At 49.7% G+C, this 21,651-nt stretch overlaps 1 protein-coding gene across 1 annotated transcript in view; it reads left to right on the plus strand.

Annotated features, from left to right (window-relative positions):
• Positions 1 to 21,651, plus strand: part of LOC140218362 (uncharacterized) — a 97,276-nt gene that overhangs the window by 42,857 nt on the left and 32,768 nt on the right. The window contains exons 2-3 of the mRNA XM_072288089.1: positions 2,944 to 3,180; positions 11,664 to 11,703. Of these exons, the coding sequence (XP_072144190.1) occupies positions 2,944 to 3,180; positions 11,664 to 11,703 (277 nt within the window). The remainder of the gene's footprint in view (positions 1 to 2,943; positions 3,181 to 11,663; positions 11,704 to 21,651) is intronic.

Consider the following 21,651-nt stretch of genomic DNA (forward strand, 5'->3'; position numbering starts at 1 on the left):
TTTGTCGTCTTCCTATTTTTCTACCACCAGATATCCAATAGCCTCTTGGTAATATCTCTATAGCTGACATGTTTGCTTTACCCCTGCTTTCACTGAACCCAATGGCTTTAAGGAAGCCAGAGGAGTCTAAACCTGCCGCTGGGCAGATATCTTCACATTCTAATAAAACATGTTCGATCGTTTCCATAGCTTTACCGCAGCAAGCACATGCTTCTTCTTGCTTGTTGTACCTCGCTTTATAAGTAAGCCTTCTAAGGTGTCCTGGTCTCACTTCGAAAAGTAAAGAGCTTCCCTTTGAGCTAACATAAATTGTTTCTTTCCTGATTTCGTTTTTTCCCTCTTAGGTAGTTAGTTACTCATAGCAAGTTTCTTTTGCATTGCCGTCACCCATAAAATTATCTTGACCTCTCTGACTTGGGGTTTGACTGTGTTTGTTGCCGTGCTACTTAAATATACCGGTCTCATACTTGCTGATAAGCTTCCTAGTTCTTTTCCTCCACTGTGAGTCAAAGATTTTCCTGTAAAAATATCTGAACACTCTCGCAACCCACTAAGTTTCTTCCATATTCCTCAGTCGTTCTTCAAAATCAATTTTATTGTCAGCTTCCCTCCCTTTAAAACTTGTACAGCTTCATTTGTAGTCTTCCCGTGAGCGCCCAATACGAGGCGTCCCACTGACCTTTGGTTGCCATCGAGTTCTGATTGTACCCCTGACTTCAAGCAAACAACCGCATTTCCAAGTGTAACTCCTGGAACCATTACACCTTTCCACATCACCCGCAGCAGCTCATACCTGTTGTATCCCCATAGCGCGCTGTGCTTCATTATGGCCGCATTTTTCTTCCCCTTTGCTCTTAGTGTTTTAGAGCGCAGGTCTTAGGTGCCCGTTCCTGCGGCGAGCGTCAGCGTTGTGCCTCAGCGTAACTGTGCGAACAGCGAAGGATGAAAGCGAAGGCAGAGTGCAGCAGGGGATGACGGACGCGAGGGGGAAAGCGGAGAAAAGGGTCCAGTGGAACCATGAGGTGTAAAGCGGAAAGGCAGTGTATCGCGAAAGTGTAAGGAGAAAAGTGTAGTGCGGTAACGATAGCTACAATACGGTGCCAGAGTAGCGCACGTCAGACACATGAAATCAAAGCACTGCATGAGCGGAGATCTGTCTGCGGCGGCTGCTATGAATAGCAGCCATGGACAGACAGACAGACATATAGCAGACAGACATAATGCTACTCACGCGCTGACTCCCGCTACCTCGAGATTAGCAAGGCAGTCGCGCCACACTTCGCTCCGTTTGCAACGAGCCACACGACTCTGCGCCAGCCGATATATCGCGAAATGAAAACACGTATAAAAAGTTCACTCAAATTTCGCATTAGGAAGTACCGTAATTGTCGGTGAATCTTCTTTCCCGTGTTTCCATAACTGCATATCTATTGTCTTCGTTTATTCATAAACCAAGGTGTTTGTGTCCTTTCATCAGCGGTATCTCCTGGCTTTGTATTGACACTGTCTGATCACTGTTTTCATTGAATACCATAATACCTGATTTCGAACGCTAAATTTCGATCCTAACTTCTCACCTTACTGTGTACATATATTAGTCAGACATTGCATGTCACTTTGCTTGTAAGCGAGCAACACAATGTCGTCGGTATCAAGCAAAACTCGAAGCTGCTGCTTTACTATTGTTCCCACCTGTTCTTATGGGAGATTAAACCTGATATAGCTTCCCTCTAGCGCCCTTTCCGTCCTTACCATGGACACATAGTAAACAGCAGAGGGGATAGATGCTACCCCTCTCTCAGTCCCTTGTTGAGATCAACTTTCTCCTTGCTCCTCATCCCTTCCCGTTCAACGCAAGCTGTTTGTTCTCGGTAAATCTCCCTCAAAAGCTGCGTACAGTCGTTGACTAAGCCTTGCCCTTACAGCGTGTCCCACAATAAGTTGTGGTATACGCTGTCATACGCTCTGGTAACGTCTAAAAAGCCCCATATAGCGGTCCCCTTTTCTAGCTGCGGACATTTCAATACACTGAATAAGTACAAATCGGTTATGATCCAGACGCCTACCAATTCTGAAGCCATTCTAAGTTCTCTCAATATACCATTATTATCTGACCATGCTTTCAGTTTAATTTAATCGCTTGCATTGCTAACCTGTATATTTCTGATGTAGTGGTCAACGGTCTATGTAAGTAATACACCCTAACTTTATACTTACGCGGATGTGCGCAGGCTAACGCCATCTGGCGGTGCTGCAAGAAACCGAGCCGAGCGCGCGGCGCGCGCCGCTCTGTGATTGGTAGAAACGCGGCGCGCTGTTATGGGTACAAAATTTTCGTTCACGCTCGACGCACGATCAACACCGGAAACGCCGTGCTTTCTGCGGTACGAGGCCCTTAAAGCTGTCGCTTTAAAACATTGGCCAACTGAAGGACTGAAATGAAGCAGGTGACGCTTCAGCTACGTTGAAGCAGACGGCGCCGCAGGGTGCTCTCACTACATTATCTCCGAGCTGTATGTCCATCGTCTGAAATGTGATCGCAATAAAGGAGATACACTTGTCAGCATTCAGAGGCGACAAGACGGCAGCAGCGCGTTCGGAACCAGCCATCGCAGGCGACTCACAACCGAGGGCGCGTTGTAGCCCGCTGCCGCCTGCGCTGTTTCCGCAGTCCTCTCATCATCATCATCATCATCATCATCATCATCATCATCATAACAAACCCACACCGGCCGCCTACGGGCGTGGGAAACGACTTGCGACAATACCCTCCTGTCCCCACCCTCACTCCGCCTTCTAAATATTAGTCCACCCGCTTCCCACGAAAAAAATTCTATGCCACTGCTTGTATCCTGTGGCTCGAATTCTTGAGTGCAGCTAGTGGTTTTCGATATTATTCATTATCATAAAGTGGTACATCTGGTTCTACCTGCTGCTTTCCAGCTGGCGCTAATCACATTGACAACGGGACGAAACCGTGGACTGTTGAAGACCTTATAGGTCTAGTGCGGGACGTCATCCCGGACATCCCTGAAGACGTGCTCAATTCTCTGCTGGAATACATCAAATCAGCGGGCGTAACCAGTGCAGCGGACATCGACAAGATAGAGCCTAGCAAGCTTTCCGCGATTGTTGGTGCCGATAATTCGAATGCACTGCTGGACTGCTTTAGGAAGCAAGGTAAGTGGGCAATGCATGCTATAGCTGCAGTATTTCCTTTTTTTTTTCTTATGAACTCCGTAAATAAAAACTCGAGGTGGAGGAGGGGGAGGCCAACCCGGGCCACGTGTTTCACCGGTGGCGTTGAACTTGCCCTTCTCTTGCTCGCGGTTCCCTGCGATTGCCCTATTGAAATGCACGTGAGACGCACAAAGCTTGTAATTGTACAGAAGCTTAAGTCATTTGAATGAATTTTGCTGCAGTTATTACAGAAAGAAAAATTCTAAATATATTTGGGATCAAAGCTGTAATCCATGGCCCGATCGTTACTACAAAAATTCCTGAAATTCGGACAAGCTTCAGTAAACTCAACCGCAAAGTTTACAAATCCATTCCTGCGTCTCAATATCGGATCACAGTTCGTTGGGCTGCATCCTACAGAGCATATCTGAAGTGGCTAAATGTGAAATACGAGTTTGCAGCTTTAAAAAAATTGTTACGTTGTTTACGGTAGTAATTTTTGTCAGCCATCTTGCGCGGCACTATGATTTTATAGCGCAGCTCTAAGGCGCCGTTCCTGCGTTGGACGTCGGCGTGCCTTGGCGTGCCTCGGCATCCCTCGCTGTAACCGAGCGAACGAATACAGCGATGGATCAAAGCGAGCGTGGAGCTCAGCGGGGGATGAAAGATGGCCATAGCGAAGAGAGCGCGGAGGAATGCGGGGAAGGATGGTGCAGCGGTACCATGAGGCGGAAAGCGGAGGAGGAGGGGATGGCGAAAGCATGAAAAGAAAAGCACAATGTCACGCAAGAGGGGCTATGCGGCGACGACCGCTGAGAGATGGCGCCAGAGTAGCGTGCGGTTGTCTGTTCGCTGATGGCGTGAGGCGAGCGCGCCCACCAATACCATACATGAAAACAATGCGCTGCATGAGCGGAGGTGTGTCTGCGGCAGCTGCTGTGAATCCCGCCCACGTGTCTCTCATGCGCTGCCTTTCACAATCTCCCGATTAGTGAGGCAGTTCCGTCACACTTCGCCCCGTTTACTATGTGCCGCACGAGGCTGATTGTCCGTGACAGCCAATATATCGTAAAATAAAAACATGTATAGAGCTGCGCTCAAATTTCCCATTGGGGAATACCGTAATCATCGGTGAATTTTCTTCTCACACCGTCGCCATACCCTCCTCCTCCGCTTTCCTCCTCACGCTCTCTTCACTATAGGGAACTTTCATCCCCCACTGCGCTCCGCGTTCGCTCTTTCATCTATCGGTGTGCTCATTTACTCGGCTACGCCGAGGGACAACGCCGACGCGATACGCAGGTGCGGGCGCCTAAGAGCTGCGGTGTAAAAAAGGAAGTATTCAGACGCTGGTCTGCAGACGCATATAGACGTATATTAGACGCAAATATTCAGACGCATAACTGATAATATTCTTGCTAAATATTCCGAAGCGCTGGAAATCCACAGTTAACATTGTTTGAATCATGTAATACAGTGGAGGAAATCGCGAAGAGTTATTAAATGCGAAAGCATTATATGTTCCATTTCGCGAAAATCCGTCGTAGTCGGCGTGACAGAAAGATGGTACCGAAAATGGCTGACGGCGCGAAAAGTAAAAACACATCAAAAAAGACTCTGATTGATTTGAAATCTACCACGGCGGTTTCTGTAAACAACGTAAATTAATGCCTTTGGAAAGAAAGTTTCGTAAATTTCGGTCTGGGTGCGAATCAACCCTGCGCCTCCGGTCTGCAAGACGAGCACGCTTCCCCGATGCCACGGCCGCTTTTTTACCTTTATTGCCACATTGAGCAGCGCAAGCCCTGAATAAAAGGCACTCGGGGAGCCAGTGGCATAAGTAGTGCAGCCGATGCCACGGCAGCTCCACGGTTCTGGTTGACTAGAGGTGTGCCTAGTGTGTGTATCATTGGACACGTGACGTCCCAGCCACCTGGCCAACTAAGCGTGTGGCCTAGTGCATGCGTCGTTCGGCACGTGACGCCACAGCCAATGGGGAGGAAGTGGCGCCCTGTCACGGGTGTATAAAATGAGCGTATAAAATAAAAGGCATGAATGCCCAATTGAACTCCGCTGAGCGATCCTTCGAGTTATGAACTCCTCGCGGCCAAGCGAGCGCGTTGAGACGCTAGGCGTGTTTTGATTTGATCTTACCGAAGCACAGTTCAAACGCAGGTGAGAGCTTGCGCCGCTGAAACATTTCACCAAAAGGACCAGCGCTTTTTCATTCCCACACGTAAGCAGGCTTAAGTGTCTCTTACGAATTTTTGTGTTCTATTGATTGCTTGTTTTGTTCATTTGACTACAGACAGCAGTTACGAGCAATCAAACGGGCCGCTTTTATTAATTCGTTCATTGCAAAACAGGCAAAGGAGACAAACCTTAAAGTGGGACAAAATAGAAATAATGAGTTAGTTTAAATTGATAACGTAACCCTCGAAACTCCTTTTTTCTTATCTTCGTGACAGCAGATTGTTTAGAGAAAAAAAATGACGGCCAAGGTTTCAATCCCGCCGTACTCCCAGCGCCAATGCCTGTGTGTGACGTCACGCACTTCAATGTAGTTTTTCATACGCATTTGGCATTGCTGGCTGAAATTTGCGTTGCTCAATTCTTATGCCTTTTATAGCACAATGCAGTACGCTTATACAGATAAATAATGACACGTGTACTTGTCTTTATCGGGCGACACGTTTTGCCGCCTAACAAATGTTATCGCACAGCGCGGGACGCGCATGCATGTATCCGAAGTTTCTGGAAAGTTATCGATGCTTCTATCCGCTGTCTGTTGTCGCCGAACCTTGTGTTATCTTATTTCATCGCTTGACACGAATGGTGTAGATCTTTGTAGAAGGCATGCGGGTCCCAACGTTTAGTCTGGAACATGCGATGACTGCTCTATAAAAGCCGACGCGCTTGACCCGCTGATCAGATTTTCGACGATCGCCGAGCGTGTTCGCCGCTATCGTTGTACTATAAGTGTAGCCTGTTTTGTGGGCACAGGTTCGCCCAATAAAAGTTTGTTTTGTCGTTCACAGTATTGCTACTGTGTTATTCAACGTCACCACCACATGACATCTGGTGGAGGTGCTTTTCGTTCATGTACCGGACGCCCCCGACAAGCCGTGATCCAAGCCCGGACCGCAAAGAGAACACCAACGTAGTCCCGGAGCATCGAGCAAGCCGCCGTCTTCAACAGCTGCCCCCGGAGCACGGACTTCTACCTGAGAAGACCAAGAAGATTGTGGACAAGGCAACCCCAATGGCAGCCCCAGCGTCCCCCATCGTGCTGCAGCAGCCCAGGGAACCTCCGACGTTCCGCGGATCAACATTCGAGGACCCGGAAACCTGGCTCGAAACGTATGAGAGGGTCGCTAAGTTTAACAGTTGGGACAGCGACGACAAGCTGCGGCATGTCTATTTCGCATTGGAAGACGCCGCCAGGACGTGGTTCGAGAATCGGGAAGCCACCTTAACGACGTGGGACCTTTTCCGAAGCGGCTTCTTGCACACGTTTACAAGCGTCGTGCGAAAAGAGCGAGCCCAAGCTCTACTAGAAACCAGAGTGCAGCTGCCAAACGAGACGATCGCGATCTTCACGGAGGAGATGGCCCGTCTTTTCCGGCACGCCGACCCGGAAATGTCGGAGGAGAAAAAAGTTCGCTTCCTGATGCGCGGCGTCAAGCAAGACCTTTTCACCGGACTTATTCGTAACCCACCGAAGACTGTGGCTGAGTTTTCTGCAGAGGCATCGACGATCGAGAAAACTCTGGAGATGCGCACCCGGCAATATAACCGCCAGGGGCACACGCCGCAGTATGCCATCCAAGGACTGGGTTTGGACGACCTTCAAGAGACCATCAGTGCCATTGTGCGCGAAGAACTGCGCAAGGTCCTGCCTTCATCGCAGCCTCAAGTAGCTTCGATCGATGACATCGTGAAAGATGAGGTTCAGCGATCGCTTGGGGTTCCTGAGGTGCAACCTCAATTACCGCAGCCCCAGCCAGAAGCGATGACCTACGCCGCCTTCGCACGCCGTCAAGGTCCCCCTCCGCGACCACGCCAGGGCCCTGCAACGACGCAATTCAGTCGTCCGCCGCCGCCGCCGCCAGCACGCCCACCCGTCGCCCAGCGCACCTACGCGAGGAAGACGGACATTTGGCGAGCCCCCGACCACCGTCCGCTCTGCTATCATTGCGGAGAAGCCGGCCATGTGTATCGCCGATGCCCACACCGGGAGATGGGACTGCGAGGTTTCGCCGTCAATGCTCCGCGCCCGCAGAGAGGTGAACGCCCTCGCGATATCGCCGACTACCTCGCCGCTACTCAGTGGAGCTCTCGACGACCGTCGCGTTCGCCATCACCAGGCCGCTACCTGTCGCCGCAGCGCCGACCATACACTGGCCCAGCCCGGGGCCGGTCAGCGAGCCCGTATCCGGAAAACTAAAAGCAGCAACCGATGGAGGTGCGGTTACTGTTCGTCGAACTGACGAAGATCCTCCGCCGCCGACGAAGACGACGAAGAAACCATCTCGACGACCTAATGACGACACGCCGCCGTCCCGACGAAGTCAGGAAGCCAAGACTACACCGACGAAAGACGACTTGACGACGCGACGTTCCAGCTTCAGTTCAACACGACGCAGCCGTGATCCGACGCCGAGACCTAACTGTAACGCAAGACAAAGAACCACCGACCTCGACGTGCTTCTCGACGGCCACGCAGTCACCGCCTTAGTAGACACAGGAGCCGATTACTCCGTCATGAGTGGACCCATCACCGCCCAGTTGAGGAAAGTTAAGACTGCATGGGAAGGCCCTCAAATTCGCACCGCTGGAGGACACCTGATTACGCCGACTGGGATCTGCACGGCAAGAATTACTGTTCATGACCGGACTTACCCTGCCACCTTCGTTGTCCTCCAACAGTGTTCACGAGACGTCATTCTCGGCATGGACTTCCTGAATCAACATGGCGCAGTCATCGACCTGAAGTCGAAATCGATAACGCTGTCACAAGATCAAGCGATACCGCCGGAGAGCTGTCGTAGTCACCACGCCTTGAGTGTGCTCGAAGATCAAGTGAGCATCCCGCCGCGCGCCAGCATTATTATTTCCGTCGGCACTGAAACACCCGCTGACGTAGAAGGCGTCATCGAGGGCGACCAACATCTACTGCTCGACCGCGAAATTTGCGTCGCAAGAGGGATCGCTCGACTCCACGGAGGGCAAGTGGAAGTTATGCTAACCAACTTCAGCCAAGAGTTCAAGCACATCAACAAGGGCACGACAATCGCATACATCGAGGAAATTGTGGAAACCAGCAATGCCTTTGTCCTCTCGGATTCAGCCGCATCTACCCCGATGAGCATTGTCCCCGAAACAGACTTCGACGTGAATCCAAGTCTTCCTATGAGTAAGCAGCAACAGATCAGAAGTCTTCTCCGACGATACAAAGACTGCTTTTCGACGTCATCGAGGATTCGACAAACACCAGGTGCAAAGCATCGTATAATAACCGAAGAGAGCGCTCGACCACTCCGCCAGAGCCCTTACCGAGTTTCGACGCGAGAACGTGAAGCTATTAGGCAACAAGTCGACGAAATGCTACGCGACGACATCATCCAGCCGTCGAAAAGCCCGTGGGCCTCTCCTGTAGTGCTGGTAAAGAAAAAGGACGGAACCCTACGCTTCTGCGTCGATTATCGTCGACTGAACAAGATCACGAAGAAGGATGTGTACCCCCTTCCACGGATAGACGACGCATTGTGTCGACTCTGCAACGCTAAATACTTTTCTTCGATGGACCTCAAGTCTGGCTATTGGCAAATAGAAGTCGACGAAAGATATCGCGAAAAGACCGCCTTCATCACCCCAGACGGCCTCTACGAGTTCAAGGTCATGCCATTTGGACTGTGCTCGGCGCCTGCAACGTTCCAGCGCGTGATGGACACGGTTTTAGCAGGATTGAAGTGGCAGACCTGTCTCGTTTACTTGGATGACGTCGTTGTATTCGCCGGAAATTTCGACGATCACCTTAGGCGGCTTGCCACAGTACTAGAGGCCATCAAGGCATCAGGGCTCACTCTGAAACCAGAAAAGTGCCGCTTCGCTTACGATGAGCTTTTGTTCCTAGGCCACGTGATCAGCAAATCAGGAGTACGCCCCGACCCACAGAAGACAGCTGCCATCGCAAAGTTCCCGCAGCCAACCGACAAGAAGGCAGTGCGCAGATTCCTTGGCATGTGCACACTACTATAGGCGCTTTGTCAAGGAATTCTCACGCATCGTGGAGCCGCTAACACATCTAACCAAATGTGATGTCGCGTTCAAGTGGGAAACGCCGCAGGCCAAGGCATTTCAAGAACTCAAACAACGCATGCAGTCGCCGCCGGTACTTGCACACTTCGACGAGGACGCCGATACCGAAATCCACACTGACGCCAGTAGCCTAGGCTACTCCGATGCCGACTGCTTATCGCGCGCCCCCATCGATCCCCCGCCGCAAGACGACGAGGACGACGACGCCTTCCTTGGGAAATAAGCGCGGAAGACTTTACTAAACAGCAACGAGCAGACCCGGAGCTAAAAGGCCTCGTCGAGTATTTGGAAGGAAACACCGACGTTGTCCCTAGGGCATTTAAGCGCGGGTTGTCGTCGTTCACGCTACAAAACAACCTGCTCGTGAAGAAGAACTTCTCACCAGTCCGCGCCAGCTACCTTCTTGTTGTACCGTCAGCGCTGCGTCCAGAAATACTGCACGCCCTACACGACGATCCAACCGCTGGGCACCTCGGATTCTCCCGGACGCTGTCGAGAATACAAGAAAGGTATTACTGGCCGCGTCTGACCGCCGACGTCGCCCGTTACGTCAAGACATGCCGAGACTGTCAACGACGCAAGACACCACCGACAAGGCCAGCAGGATTACTACAGCCGATCGAACCTCCTCGCCGACCATTCCAGCAGATTGGGATGGATTTGTTGGGGCCGTTTCCGATATCAACCTCCGGGAATAAGTGGATCGTCGTGGCGACGGACTATCTCACCCGCTTTGCTGAAACTAAAGCTCTACCAAAAGGCAGCGCAGCCGAAGTGGCGAAATTTTTCGTCGAGAACATCCTGCTGCGGCATGGTGCCCCAGAAGTCCTCATCACCGACAGAGGAACGGCTTTTACAGCAGAGCTCACCCAAGCCGTTCTGCAGTACAGCCAGACAAGCCACAGGAGGACAACTGCCTACCATCCGCAGACGAATGGTCTCACGGAACGCCTGAACAAGACCCTCGCCGACATGCTAGCAATGTACGTCGACGTCGAACACAAGACGTGGGACCCGATCCTGCCGTACGTAACCTTTGCGTACAACACGGCGGTGCAAGAAACAACACAGATCACGCCGTTTAAGCTGGTTTACGGCAGGAAACCGACGACGACGCTCGACGCCATGCTGCCTCACGTAACTGACGAAGAGAATCTTGACGTCGCTACCTATCTCCAGCGCGCCGAAGAAGCCCGACAGCTCGCCCGCCTGCGAATCGAGAACCAGCAGAGGACCGACAGCCGACACTACAACCTCCGACGACGCTTCGTCGAGTACCAGCCCGGCGACCGTGTTTGGGTATGGACCCCGATACGCTGACGAGGACTGAGTGAGAAACTATTGCGACGCTATTTCGGACCCTACAAGGTCATCCGACGTATTGGCGCACTGGACTATGAGGTCGTGCCAGACGGCATTTCGCATTCACAGCGACGTCGCGCACGACCTGAAGTGGTCCACGTGGTGCGTCTTAAACCGTTTTACGGACGCTAACGAACTTTCCTTATTTTGTTTTTTTTCCTTTGCTACGAGTGCTTATTTATTACTTTTGTTTGTTTGCAGCATCGGGTCGATGCTTTTTAAGAGGGGGGTATAGACACGTGTACTTGTCTTTATCGGGTGACACGTTTTGCCGCCTAACAAATGTTATCGCACAGCGCGGGAAGCGCATGCATGTATCCGAAGTTTCTGGAAAGTTATCAATGCTTCTATCCGCTGTCTGTTGTCGCCGAACCTTGTGTTATCTTATTTCATCGCTTGACACGAATGGTGTAGATCTTTGTAGAAGGCATGCGGGTCCCAACGTTTAGTCTGGAACATTCGATGACTGCTCTATAAAAGCCAACGCGCTTGACCCGCTGATCAGATTTTCGACGATCGCCGAGCGTGTTCGCCGCTATCGTTGTGCTATAAGTGTAGCCTGTTTTGTGGGCACAGGTTCGCCCAATAAAAGTTTGTTTTGTCGTTCACAGTATTGCTACTGTGTTATTCAACGTTATAAAGCCATCACGTAAGATGTTCCCGTTGATGCAAAAATATCTTAATGCATTGACGAGTGTGTGTGTGTGGGGGGGGGGCTTATCACTGTGGTTTGTTGTTCGTGGACTTGAAAGAATTAAAGGATGATCGGAGTCTTCATCTTCTTGCTTTCCTTTCACTAGCCTTGATCACCAAGAAGCCACCGTGCCGTGCGGTCACGAGGTGAGAGATTTGCTCTTTACAAATCTTGTGTATACAGATCCCGTGCATGTGAGTCACGGTGAATATATGACAGAAAGCTTCGATCTAGAGCTTTATAGTGCTTTGTGCTTTATAGTGCTTTTATGTTTGGAAGACACCTTGAGAAGGTTTCGCATCAAGACCGCGGCTGTGGTGCCGGACGAACTTGAGAAGCATGCTCTATAACACCCCTGATGAAACGCAAGACCGGGTGCATATCTCTTCGTTGCAAGCGCAGTGACTGGTAAAACGAGACACCAGCCGGAAATAATTAACATAATATTGTCAGCTGACGCGTTTGGTTAATTTCGAAACGCACTTCCATAGAACGCCTGCTTAATAGAACACAGGTCTTAATGACAGCAATTAATTAAGAATCCACTGAGTAGCAACCATTATTTCGAGTTCTACGGCGCCTGTCAAATAAGCTTTCCGTTCAAGAAGACGTGACCGTCCGATAAATTGTGATTACCTTGCCCATCACATGCCCTTCGCAAGTACATTTCAGCTCACGACTTGTTTGTCCCTGTCCTCATGGACGCTATAGACAATGACATTTTGATGGTTTTATTGTACAGGGAAATAATAGGTTAACCGCGTAAAAGTAACTGTTAGGGATGTGCTGAAATTCGAACAAAAACCGAACAGTTTCTTTGATTCGTATTTTTTTTTAAGAATTTAGTGCCGTTCTCGGGGAGGAAGCCTGATGTAAGTGTACACTCGTCTGCATGATTCTGGTGCAGCAGAGCCGCGGTTGTTGCACAGTTCTGCTATCCAGTTTCTGAAAAAACACACTGAGGAGTTTGGATAACATTTTAACGCCAGCGGACAAGAATGTAAGGGCGACGTGGACAACACGATGCGCTAACATTGACATAATATCCCTGGGAAATTTCAACGACTTCTTGATTTACTACATTCCGAGTGTCACTCCGTAGGATACCTCTTCAGCAACCGTTCTGCTACCGAAAGGTCTTCGGCAACCCTGCTGCAGACAAACGTCCGCATTGAGGCTTATATAAATATTATGTTATCACAATTTTTATGGCATTGCCCAGACAAAACTTGGCAATGCTCCTTTTAAGCAGCTTTGAATGTGCGGAATTCTAAGGTAACAAGGGCTTATTCGCACTAGGCTTATACGTCCAATGTGTGTGTTGGTCTGGCAACTCAAGCTGGATGTCTAGAAACTGAAGCGCTGGTAACCGCCAATGTCGGTTAATTAGGGGTTCAGTAAAAATCGCACTTTCGCCCGAAAGACGAAGCACCGATTGCGATAGCAAATTGGTAGACAGCTATACGAAGTAAGGAGGAGGAGCAATAAACGTTTATTTTTGATAGAGTGCCTCAGAGTAAGCCCCGGTTCTACTCTCGGTGGGAGCGTCTCCTCATTCCAGGGACCCTCTGGCCTTCGCTGCCTCCTTGGCCTTGGCGACGAGGCGTCGTTCTTGTTCCAGGTCCTCGGAGACGAGCTTGACCTCCCACGTTTTTATGAGGTCTTCGCTATCTTGTCTGGCGTTGCAACAGCCTCTCGGTGAAGGTAATGCGTCTTCGTCTAGATGCCATGGACATTCCAGGATCATGCGCGCTAAGGTGTCCGGTACGCCGCACATTGGGCAGTGGTATCCTTGTAGCGTTGGGTATAGTCTATGTATGAGAATTCCGTGGGTGAAATTATTACTCCGTATTCTTCTGAGTATAGTGCTTTCTTATTTGTTGAGCTTTGGGTGAAGTGGTGGGTACACCCTGCGTTCTAGCCTGTGATGTTGAAGGATCCCTGAGTAGGTGATGGGTAGCCCCCGCCGACGCAGGCCGGGCGCCTCGAGAGTAGGAAGGGTTGGCCCAGCAGGTGTGGCCGAGGGCCGCGGCATGTGCCGCTTCGTTCCCCTCCAGCCCCTCGTGCCCGGGAACCCATGTCACGCCGGTATAGGGGATCGGAGCGCTGCGGTGCTTCAATATCTTCAGTGCTTCTGTCGACACGCGACCCTTAGCGTAGTTCCTGATAGCTGCTTCAGAATCGGAGAAGACGACAGCTGCGCCCATACACGTGGTAGTTGCTAGGGCGATCGCCGTCTCTTCTGCAGTCTCAGGGTTTTGTGCATGCACGGACTATGGCAGACGCTAGCTCTCTGCCCTGAGAATCTACGACGCTCAGGGCGTAAGTGTTTCTTTTCGGGTATTTGGCTGCGTCGGTGTGTCTGGCATCGGGATCTTGCCTGTGTCTTCGCCGCAGAGGATCCACTCGGGCTCGTCTTCTTTCCTTGTGGTACGTGGGGTGCATGTTGCGTGGAATCGGGGCTATGCAAAAGGATTCGCGGAGGCTTGAAGAAATTTTCTTTCCGGTCCATGGTGGCTATAAAGGTTTCACCGTAGCTCAGCCGTTGCAGCACTGATATTCCCGTGGGCGTGAGCTTCGGTCGTTCTAATTGACTGGCTTTATGAGCTTCAGCTAGTTCTTGCCAGGTGTTGCCAGCTAGTTCTTGCTAGGTGCCAGGTGTACGCCCATGTACAATGCAGAAACAGACAACGCCGCTGAACGTAAGCAATTTGATTCATCTGATAACCGCCGTACAAATGCCAGCGCAACTGAAGGTGCGGCAAGCTAGAGGTGTGCGAGGGGCTGTGGACAAGATCAGTTACACACAACTGTACTTTTTACTAACGTTCGAAGTCTGTCTACTAAGCGTGACCTTTTAAACTCTGCTATTGATACTTGCAATGCACGCATTCTCGTATTAACGGAAACCTGTCTTCGGCCAGAGGTAATGGATCATGAACGTTTTTCGTTAGTTGGTCAATTTTCTGTATATCGCTGTGATGAAGGGTCGCGGACAGGCGAAGGTGTATTGCTCGCCATCTCGAAAGACCTCCCATCGTACCACATCCACATTCCATGTGAGTTGAATCCGTTTGGGTTGTCGCTGAATTGCCCAAGCAAAAAATAATTATTGGTGTCTGTTACCGCCCCCCTTCTCACAATTCCATTATTGTTAACGAACTGCGCGATGTCATTAATTCTGTGGTGTGTCAAATCCCGAGGTTACCGCTTTTCTTAATGGGGGATTTGCACATCCCTAATATTTCGTGCGACTGTGAGCCATCTGCGCTGAATCCGCCTTCTTCGCTCGCAAGCGATTTTTCGGATATGTGCGCTCTAATTTCTTTAACACAATTGATAACGAAACCAACTAGAACAGCTGAATCAAGAGCAAGTATTCTTGATCTCGCACTAGCAACACACCCTGAATACGTTTCTAACGTTACTGACCTGCTCGGTATAAGTGACCACTCCATTCTATCATTTCGCATTAACCTTTCACGTCCAAAATGCAAAAACAGAAAGAAAATTATAAAAGACTATCAAAATGCGAATTTCGAACTAATCAACTAGGAACTTTGCACTTTTCTTGACGGTTTTCTCGATGGTTTTGAAGAGCGAACGGTACAATCAAACTAGGAGGAGGAGGAATAAAGTTTATTTGTGCACAGCAGATCTGAGACCTAGGCCTCTACCTAAATGGCGGCCTCGAGCCCTTGGGCCCTGGCGGCATCTTCGGCCTGCTGGATTGCCCTGAGTTGGTCTTCCGGTGCACAGTTGAGCAACGCGGTCTCCCACTGCTCTCTGGTCTTAATTATTTTATTCTGTATGGGTGTACGAGGACAAGCCCAAACCATATGTTGTAGGTCCGGCCTTTCTTCACAGAATCTACATCTATCCGTGTAAAGGTCCGGGTAGTAGCGGTGGTAGGCCACCGGGTTCGGATATGTATCTGTCTGTAAGAGGCGCCATGCCGTCGCTTGCCGTCTATTTAACGAGGAGTGTGCCGGGGGGAAATGGGCCCTTTCCAATTTATAGTGTTTGGTGATTTCGTTAAAGCTGGTCATCCGGTCTCTCTCCGTTCCCAGTATTTGTTGCGTGTCACCTGCTCGGCCTGTCAGTTCTCGAGCCAGGTTGTGCGCTATTTCGTTCCCGGCAAGGGAGGAGTGTGCGGGTGCCCATATAATGTGAATGTCGCGATCTTCACGAAAGTTGTTTAAAATTCTCAGTGCTTCCGGCGAGATTCTTTCTTTTGCATAGTTCTTGACGGCTGTCTTGCAGTCGCTTACTACGATGTTGGCTTCCGTGGAGGCTACTGCCAGTGCTAAGGCAGCTTCCTCCGCCACCTCTGCCTTCCATGTTTTTACCGTCCCACTAACTCTGCAGTCACCCTCTAGACTCGTAGCAACTATCGACATACTCTTTCCATTTGCGTACTCCGCCGCGTCCACATAGACCACGTCCCTGACACTACGGAATCTTTTGTGGAGAGCTCTCGCTCGTGCGTTTCTTCGATCTTGGTGAAACTCCGGGTGCATGTTTCTGGGGATTGGGGGTATTGATAGATGTTCCCTTATTTTCCTTGGGATGCCTCTCCGCACTCCGTGCTGTGCTTCGTAGGTTATTCCGATGTCATCTAAGATGTGTCTCCCCGTCAAACTCTGTAAGCCTTTCATACTGCGCTACTCTCTGGGCCTCAATAAGTTCGTCTAATGTGTTGTGCACGCCGAGCGCCAAGAATTCCTCGTTTGACGTATTTTCCCGAAGTCCCAAGGCTTGCTTATACGCCCTTCTAGTAATGCAGTCTATCTTGGCTTTCTCCGCAGCGTAGAGCTTGAGGTAAGGAACCACATATACAATACGACTGATTACGAATGTTTCTATTAATCGGATGAGATTGTGCTCTTTCATGCCATAGGGCCTGTTGGATATCCACTTTATTAGTCTGATTGTTTGTTCAACACTATTGTCAAGTAGTCTAATGGTTTCTCCGTTATGGCCGTTTTCCGATATTCGGAGTCCCAGTATTCTCAGGCTCTCCACTATCGGTATCGTGGTGCCTTCTACTGTGACCACAATGCCCGGCCTTTTCCTAATGCTTTTTCGACCCCGGCATGTGGGTCTATAGAGCAGAAGTTCTGATTTTTGCGAGGAGCATCTCTTGTCCCTTGTCCCTTGTCCCTTGTCTTTGATGTAGTCTTCCACCGTGTTTACTGCTGTTTGAAGGATCTCTTCCACATGCCCATCGCTTCCACCCGCCACCCAAAGGGTGATGTCGTCCGCGTAGAGGCTGTGTCCGAGTCCTATCTTTTCGAGTCTCGCAGGAAGAACGATCATTGCCACGTTGAATAGAAGGGGAGATAGGACTGAACCCTGTGGGGTACCCCTATTACCTAGCTTGAGCACGTCCGATTTGGGTTCTCCAATTGAAATCTTTGCGGTACGATCTGTCAAGAAGTTTTTTATGTACGCGTACGTTTTACGTCCTACATCCAGCTTTTGGAGATATTGTAGTATGGCCTTGTGCGTGACGGTGTCAAAGGCCTTAGTTAGATTGAGACCTAGTATTGCCTTAGTGTCTAGACCTTTCTCACCCGCATCTATGATCTGATGCTTTAGTTTAAGCATAATATCCTGCGTCGATAACTTTGGTCGAAATCCAACCATGGTATGTGGGTAAAGTCCTCCATCATCCATGTATCTCGTGAGGCGTGTGAGAACCACATGTTGCATGAGTTTACCGACGCAGGATGTCAGTGATATGGGCCTTAAGTTCGTCAGTTGTGGTTTCTTTCCAGGCTTTCGTATAAAAATGATTTGGGCTGATTTCCATTGACTTGGAATGCTGCCTTGCTCCCAGCAGTTATTCATGTAGTCCATGAGAGCTCGGATGGATACATCGTCGAGGTTCCTGAGTGTTTTGTTGCTTATCCCATCAGGTCCTGGTGCAGATTTCGAGTTGAGCCTCGTAAGTTCATATCTGACTTCTGCCCCCGTAATAGGGGTATGAAGATCAGGATTCTCGTTACCTAGGTAATCCGGAAGTAGTTCTCTATCCGCATCTCCAACGTACATGTTTTGGAGCTCTCGAAAGAGCAATTTTTCTGTACCGTTGTAGCTGTTTATAACCTTCTGTAGATTGTGTCTTTGTATGGTTTTTGTACTTCCGGGGTCCAAGAGGCATCGGAGAATGTTCCAGTTCTTGGACATTCCTATCTGCCTTTCCATGAAGTCGCACGTGGCTTCCCACTTCTGTTGGGTTAACCTATTTGCATATATCTCGATTTCCTTGTTTAATTCCACAATTCTCTTCCTTAATTTCCTATGATGTTTTTGATTTTTCCATCTTTTCAGCATGCTACCTTTCGCTTCCCACATGTGCAATACTCTGCTATCCATCTCCTCTATACCTGCCTCCTCTGGAACAGTTTTGATGGCTCGTTTAATGTTTTCTTGCAGTTTCTCTGCCCATCTCTCAATGTCCGTTATAGTGTCTTCCGCATCATCTTGTCGGATTTTGCGGAGAGCCCCATTCTACTAGCTTCAGTTCTCTCCCCCTCTTTTTCCTTGGGCCTGCTTGTACCGTTGTGACGACGATGTAGTGGTCACTACCTAAGCTTTCCTGCATGTTTGTCCATTGAGAAACTGCTACATTCTTCGTAAATGTGAGATCTGGTGTCGTGTCGTTAGTTACGCTGTTTCCTATTCTGGTTGGTGCCTGAGGGTCAGTTATGAGCGTTAGTCCTTCGTGCTGAGCGTCTGCCCATAGGCTTCGGCCCTTAATGTTCTCTATGCTGTATCCCCAAGCCGCGTGTGGCGCGTTAAAATCGCCGACCACGACTAGTGCCTGCTTGTGCGCTACACTCAACACTTTGCGGAAGAGTGGGCCGAATTTGGGCTTGTGCCGGGGTGGACTATATATGTTCAGAATAAATAGACTTCCCTCTTCTTTACGGGAGGGGATTATTTCAATCAGGACGTGGTCTATGCCGCGCACACCGGTATCGTGCTCGACAGCCGAGAGGTTTCTGTGTATCAGCGTCGTGACGGTTGCCTTCTCGCCGGAAGCACTGTACGATTTATACGCCGATAATTTTGCGATCCCCCCAGTTTCCAGCAGGGCGATGACATCTGGCGCCTTCTTACTTGTTACGAACTGCTGCAGGTTTCCTCGCTTGCGACGATACCCGCGGCAGTTCCATTGCCAAATCGCGTATTGGTTACGCGGCGCTATGTTGATTTATCTGTTCTTCCCCGGTGGCCTTGCTGTTTTCTACCGCATTCGGCCTGCTATGCGGTTTGCTTTTAACCGGTCCTGCGCCTACCGGCCTAATATCCTTTGGTGTGCTTTCTAGTGCCGCTACTCTATTCTCTAATTCATCGAATCGTTGTTTAATCTCTACATACATGTTTGTGATTTTGTTGCTGTAACCCATCGAACATTCCTTTAAACGTTCCCATAACCTCGCTGATTGCAAAGACACTCTTTTCTTCAGCCGTTTCTTGCGCCCTCCTTTTGTGTGGTGGTGCTTCTCCGTTCGCTTGCGTGGGAACGGGCGTTGGAGCCCGACTACGCGTCGATGTCGTACTGGCGGAGGGTGCGTTGCCATTCTTTTGTTGCTGAAGCTTCGCGTTTTCTGCCCTAAGCTGCTTGATCTCATCTTTAAGCGTTGCATTCTCTCGGGTAATCTGTTGTAACATGTTTCTAATATGTGTCATTTCCAGTTCTAGGGCGGACCCTTTAACTTGAGGCAATTGAGTAGCAGTGCCGGAGACCGCGCTTGACCAGCTCACCTGTGCTTTGCTCCCGTCTCCCCCTCGATTAGTTCTCAAACCGGACCTCGACCTTGATCTCGTCCACGATCTCGTCCTGGACCTGGACCTGGACCTGGAGCGTTCGCGACCGGCTTCCCCTGGCAGTCTCGGGAAGGAACCGGAGCGTGTCTTCCATAGTTTTTCCTGCTTGTTTCTTCTCTGTCAGTTGAGGGCTGCTTGCTCGCTACAGTCTTATGATTATTGTTGTTGCTCCCTCTGTTTTCTTTGTAGTTGTGGTAGTAGTACTCTTCCTCTTCGGCCTCTTCTTCTTCCCTCCTCCGTCGCTCCCAGCGGCGTCTCCTGACCAGGTACGGTATCTTGTATCTTGCTTTGTACTTCTTGTCTCCCGTGAGGTGGTCTTTGCCGCACAGTTGGCACTCCGCGTCGCAGTTGTGATCCTGCTGTGGATTCTTGCCCCCACACCTCCGGCAAATGTTGTCTTCAGGGTTGGGGCACACGTCAGCCCTGCGCCCTGTTCTTCCGCATCCATAGCATATGTCGATGTGGTTTTTACACAAGGAGCATTGGATAAGCATCGCTCCATACCTCACATATCTTGGGACGTGAAAACGTTCAAATAAAATGATCACGTTGTCTGTGTTACCCATTCTCTTGGCGTGCAAGACTCCAGGATTGCGTGGCGTGACCAGACTGGTCACTATGTCCTCCGGACTCTCCTCCTGGGATATTCCTCTGATGAGACCCTTGGATGTATTATCAGGAGCTGCTCTGTAAGCACTTGCTTCAAATTCTTGTTATCCAAGGCGTAGCTTATTGATAGCCCCATATTTCCTGGCCCGGTTCTCGGAAGGCGTGCTGAGCACCACTATATTTTGTTTGCTGCTTATGCATATGCTGTCTTCCTCCGCTGTCTCTCGGCCGACCCCGGCAGCGTTGCGCAGGCAGTAGTAAATGTGATCCAGCTTGTAGTCTGATACCTTAAGTCCGCCACGTGGACGCACGATAACCCTGTAGTCTTCTTTTGGCAGGTTAGGCAGCCTACTTGCTTTGATGATTTGTCACACCTTGCGTTCGTCCTTCCATTTGTTCCTATTTTTTGCTTCCCCGACGAAGGTTCTTCCCTGCTGCTCGTGTCCCGCCAATTCAGTCCCACCGCTGCATCGCTTCTTTGTGCCTCTTCTAACTTCGCACCAACCTGATTCTTTTCCGAACTCCTCCGGTTGCATTTCTTCGCCTTCCACGCTCACGACTTCCATTATGGAGCAGGGCCTGGGTATCTCCGTCGGTAAGCCGAGCTCTCTCAGCCACCGCTGCGGCGGAGCCGTTCGAGGTGTCGAGGCGTTCTAGTTAGGTGTAGATCTCCCGCCACGCGTAGCGAGAGGAAGGAACGATTGACGGCCGAAAAAGGGGCCCACCTGGTAGAGAATGGTGTCCTTGGACTCCTTGGCGCCTGTTCTTTTGAAGATCAATGGATTTCTCCACAAAATGCGTTTTTCCGTCGAGAATCATAAGAAAATGCGGAGCTGACGCGATGTGCATCCGCACTCCACGGCTTCTTCTTCTTTTTATTTATTTTATTTAAGGTTCAAGAATTAACAAATAAATACATACCTACTCGTACGATAATTGCAAATGCTGATGCACCATGGTACAACCGCCACATAAAACGTTTGTCGAATAAGAAAAAAAACGCACATACCGCTCAGCAATACAGTCCCCAGATGACGGCCGCTGGGCAGCCTACGAACAAGCTTCCGCCGTGTACATAGCAGCCATAAAGAATGCTAAAGATACTTTTCTAAATGATACGTTACCTTCAATGCTCACATTCGATCCCAAGAAGTTCTGGCGCGTGTTTCATCCTAAAAGTGACAGCGCAATCACTCTTGTTGATTCTGGATGGAATACTATATCTGATGCGCAGCGTGCCCGTGTGTTAAATGAAGTCTTTGTCCGCAACTTCTCTACAACAACTCATACAATGCTTCCTCATGTTAAGCTTTTAAGATTTATAGTAATGTCTCCCATTATAATTGACTACAATGGCGTGGTGAAGCTATAAAAAATTTAAAAGCCTCCTCCTCACCTGGGTACGATTCCATTATTCCTAGGTTTCTTATAAGTACAGTTGGTCACTCATCAATTATATTAACAAAATTTTTTCGACAGTCTCTAGAGAACAGTTCCCTCCCCACTGACTGGAAGATGAGGAGGGTGGTTCCGCTTCACAAGTCTGGTAGTAAACAATCGCCTCTAAATTATCGCCCCATTTCTCTAACTAGTATTCCATGTAAAATTTTAGAGCATATTCTATTTTCAATTCTTGTTTCTTTTCT

The sequence above is a fragment of the Dermacentor andersoni genome, chromosome 5 (genome assembly GCF_023375885.2).
Source record: "Dermacentor andersoni chromosome 5, qqDerAnde1_hic_scaffold, whole genome shotgun sequence".
Taxonomy (NCBI): domain Eukaryota; kingdom Metazoa; phylum Arthropoda; class Arachnida; order Ixodida; family Ixodidae; genus Dermacentor; species Dermacentor andersoni.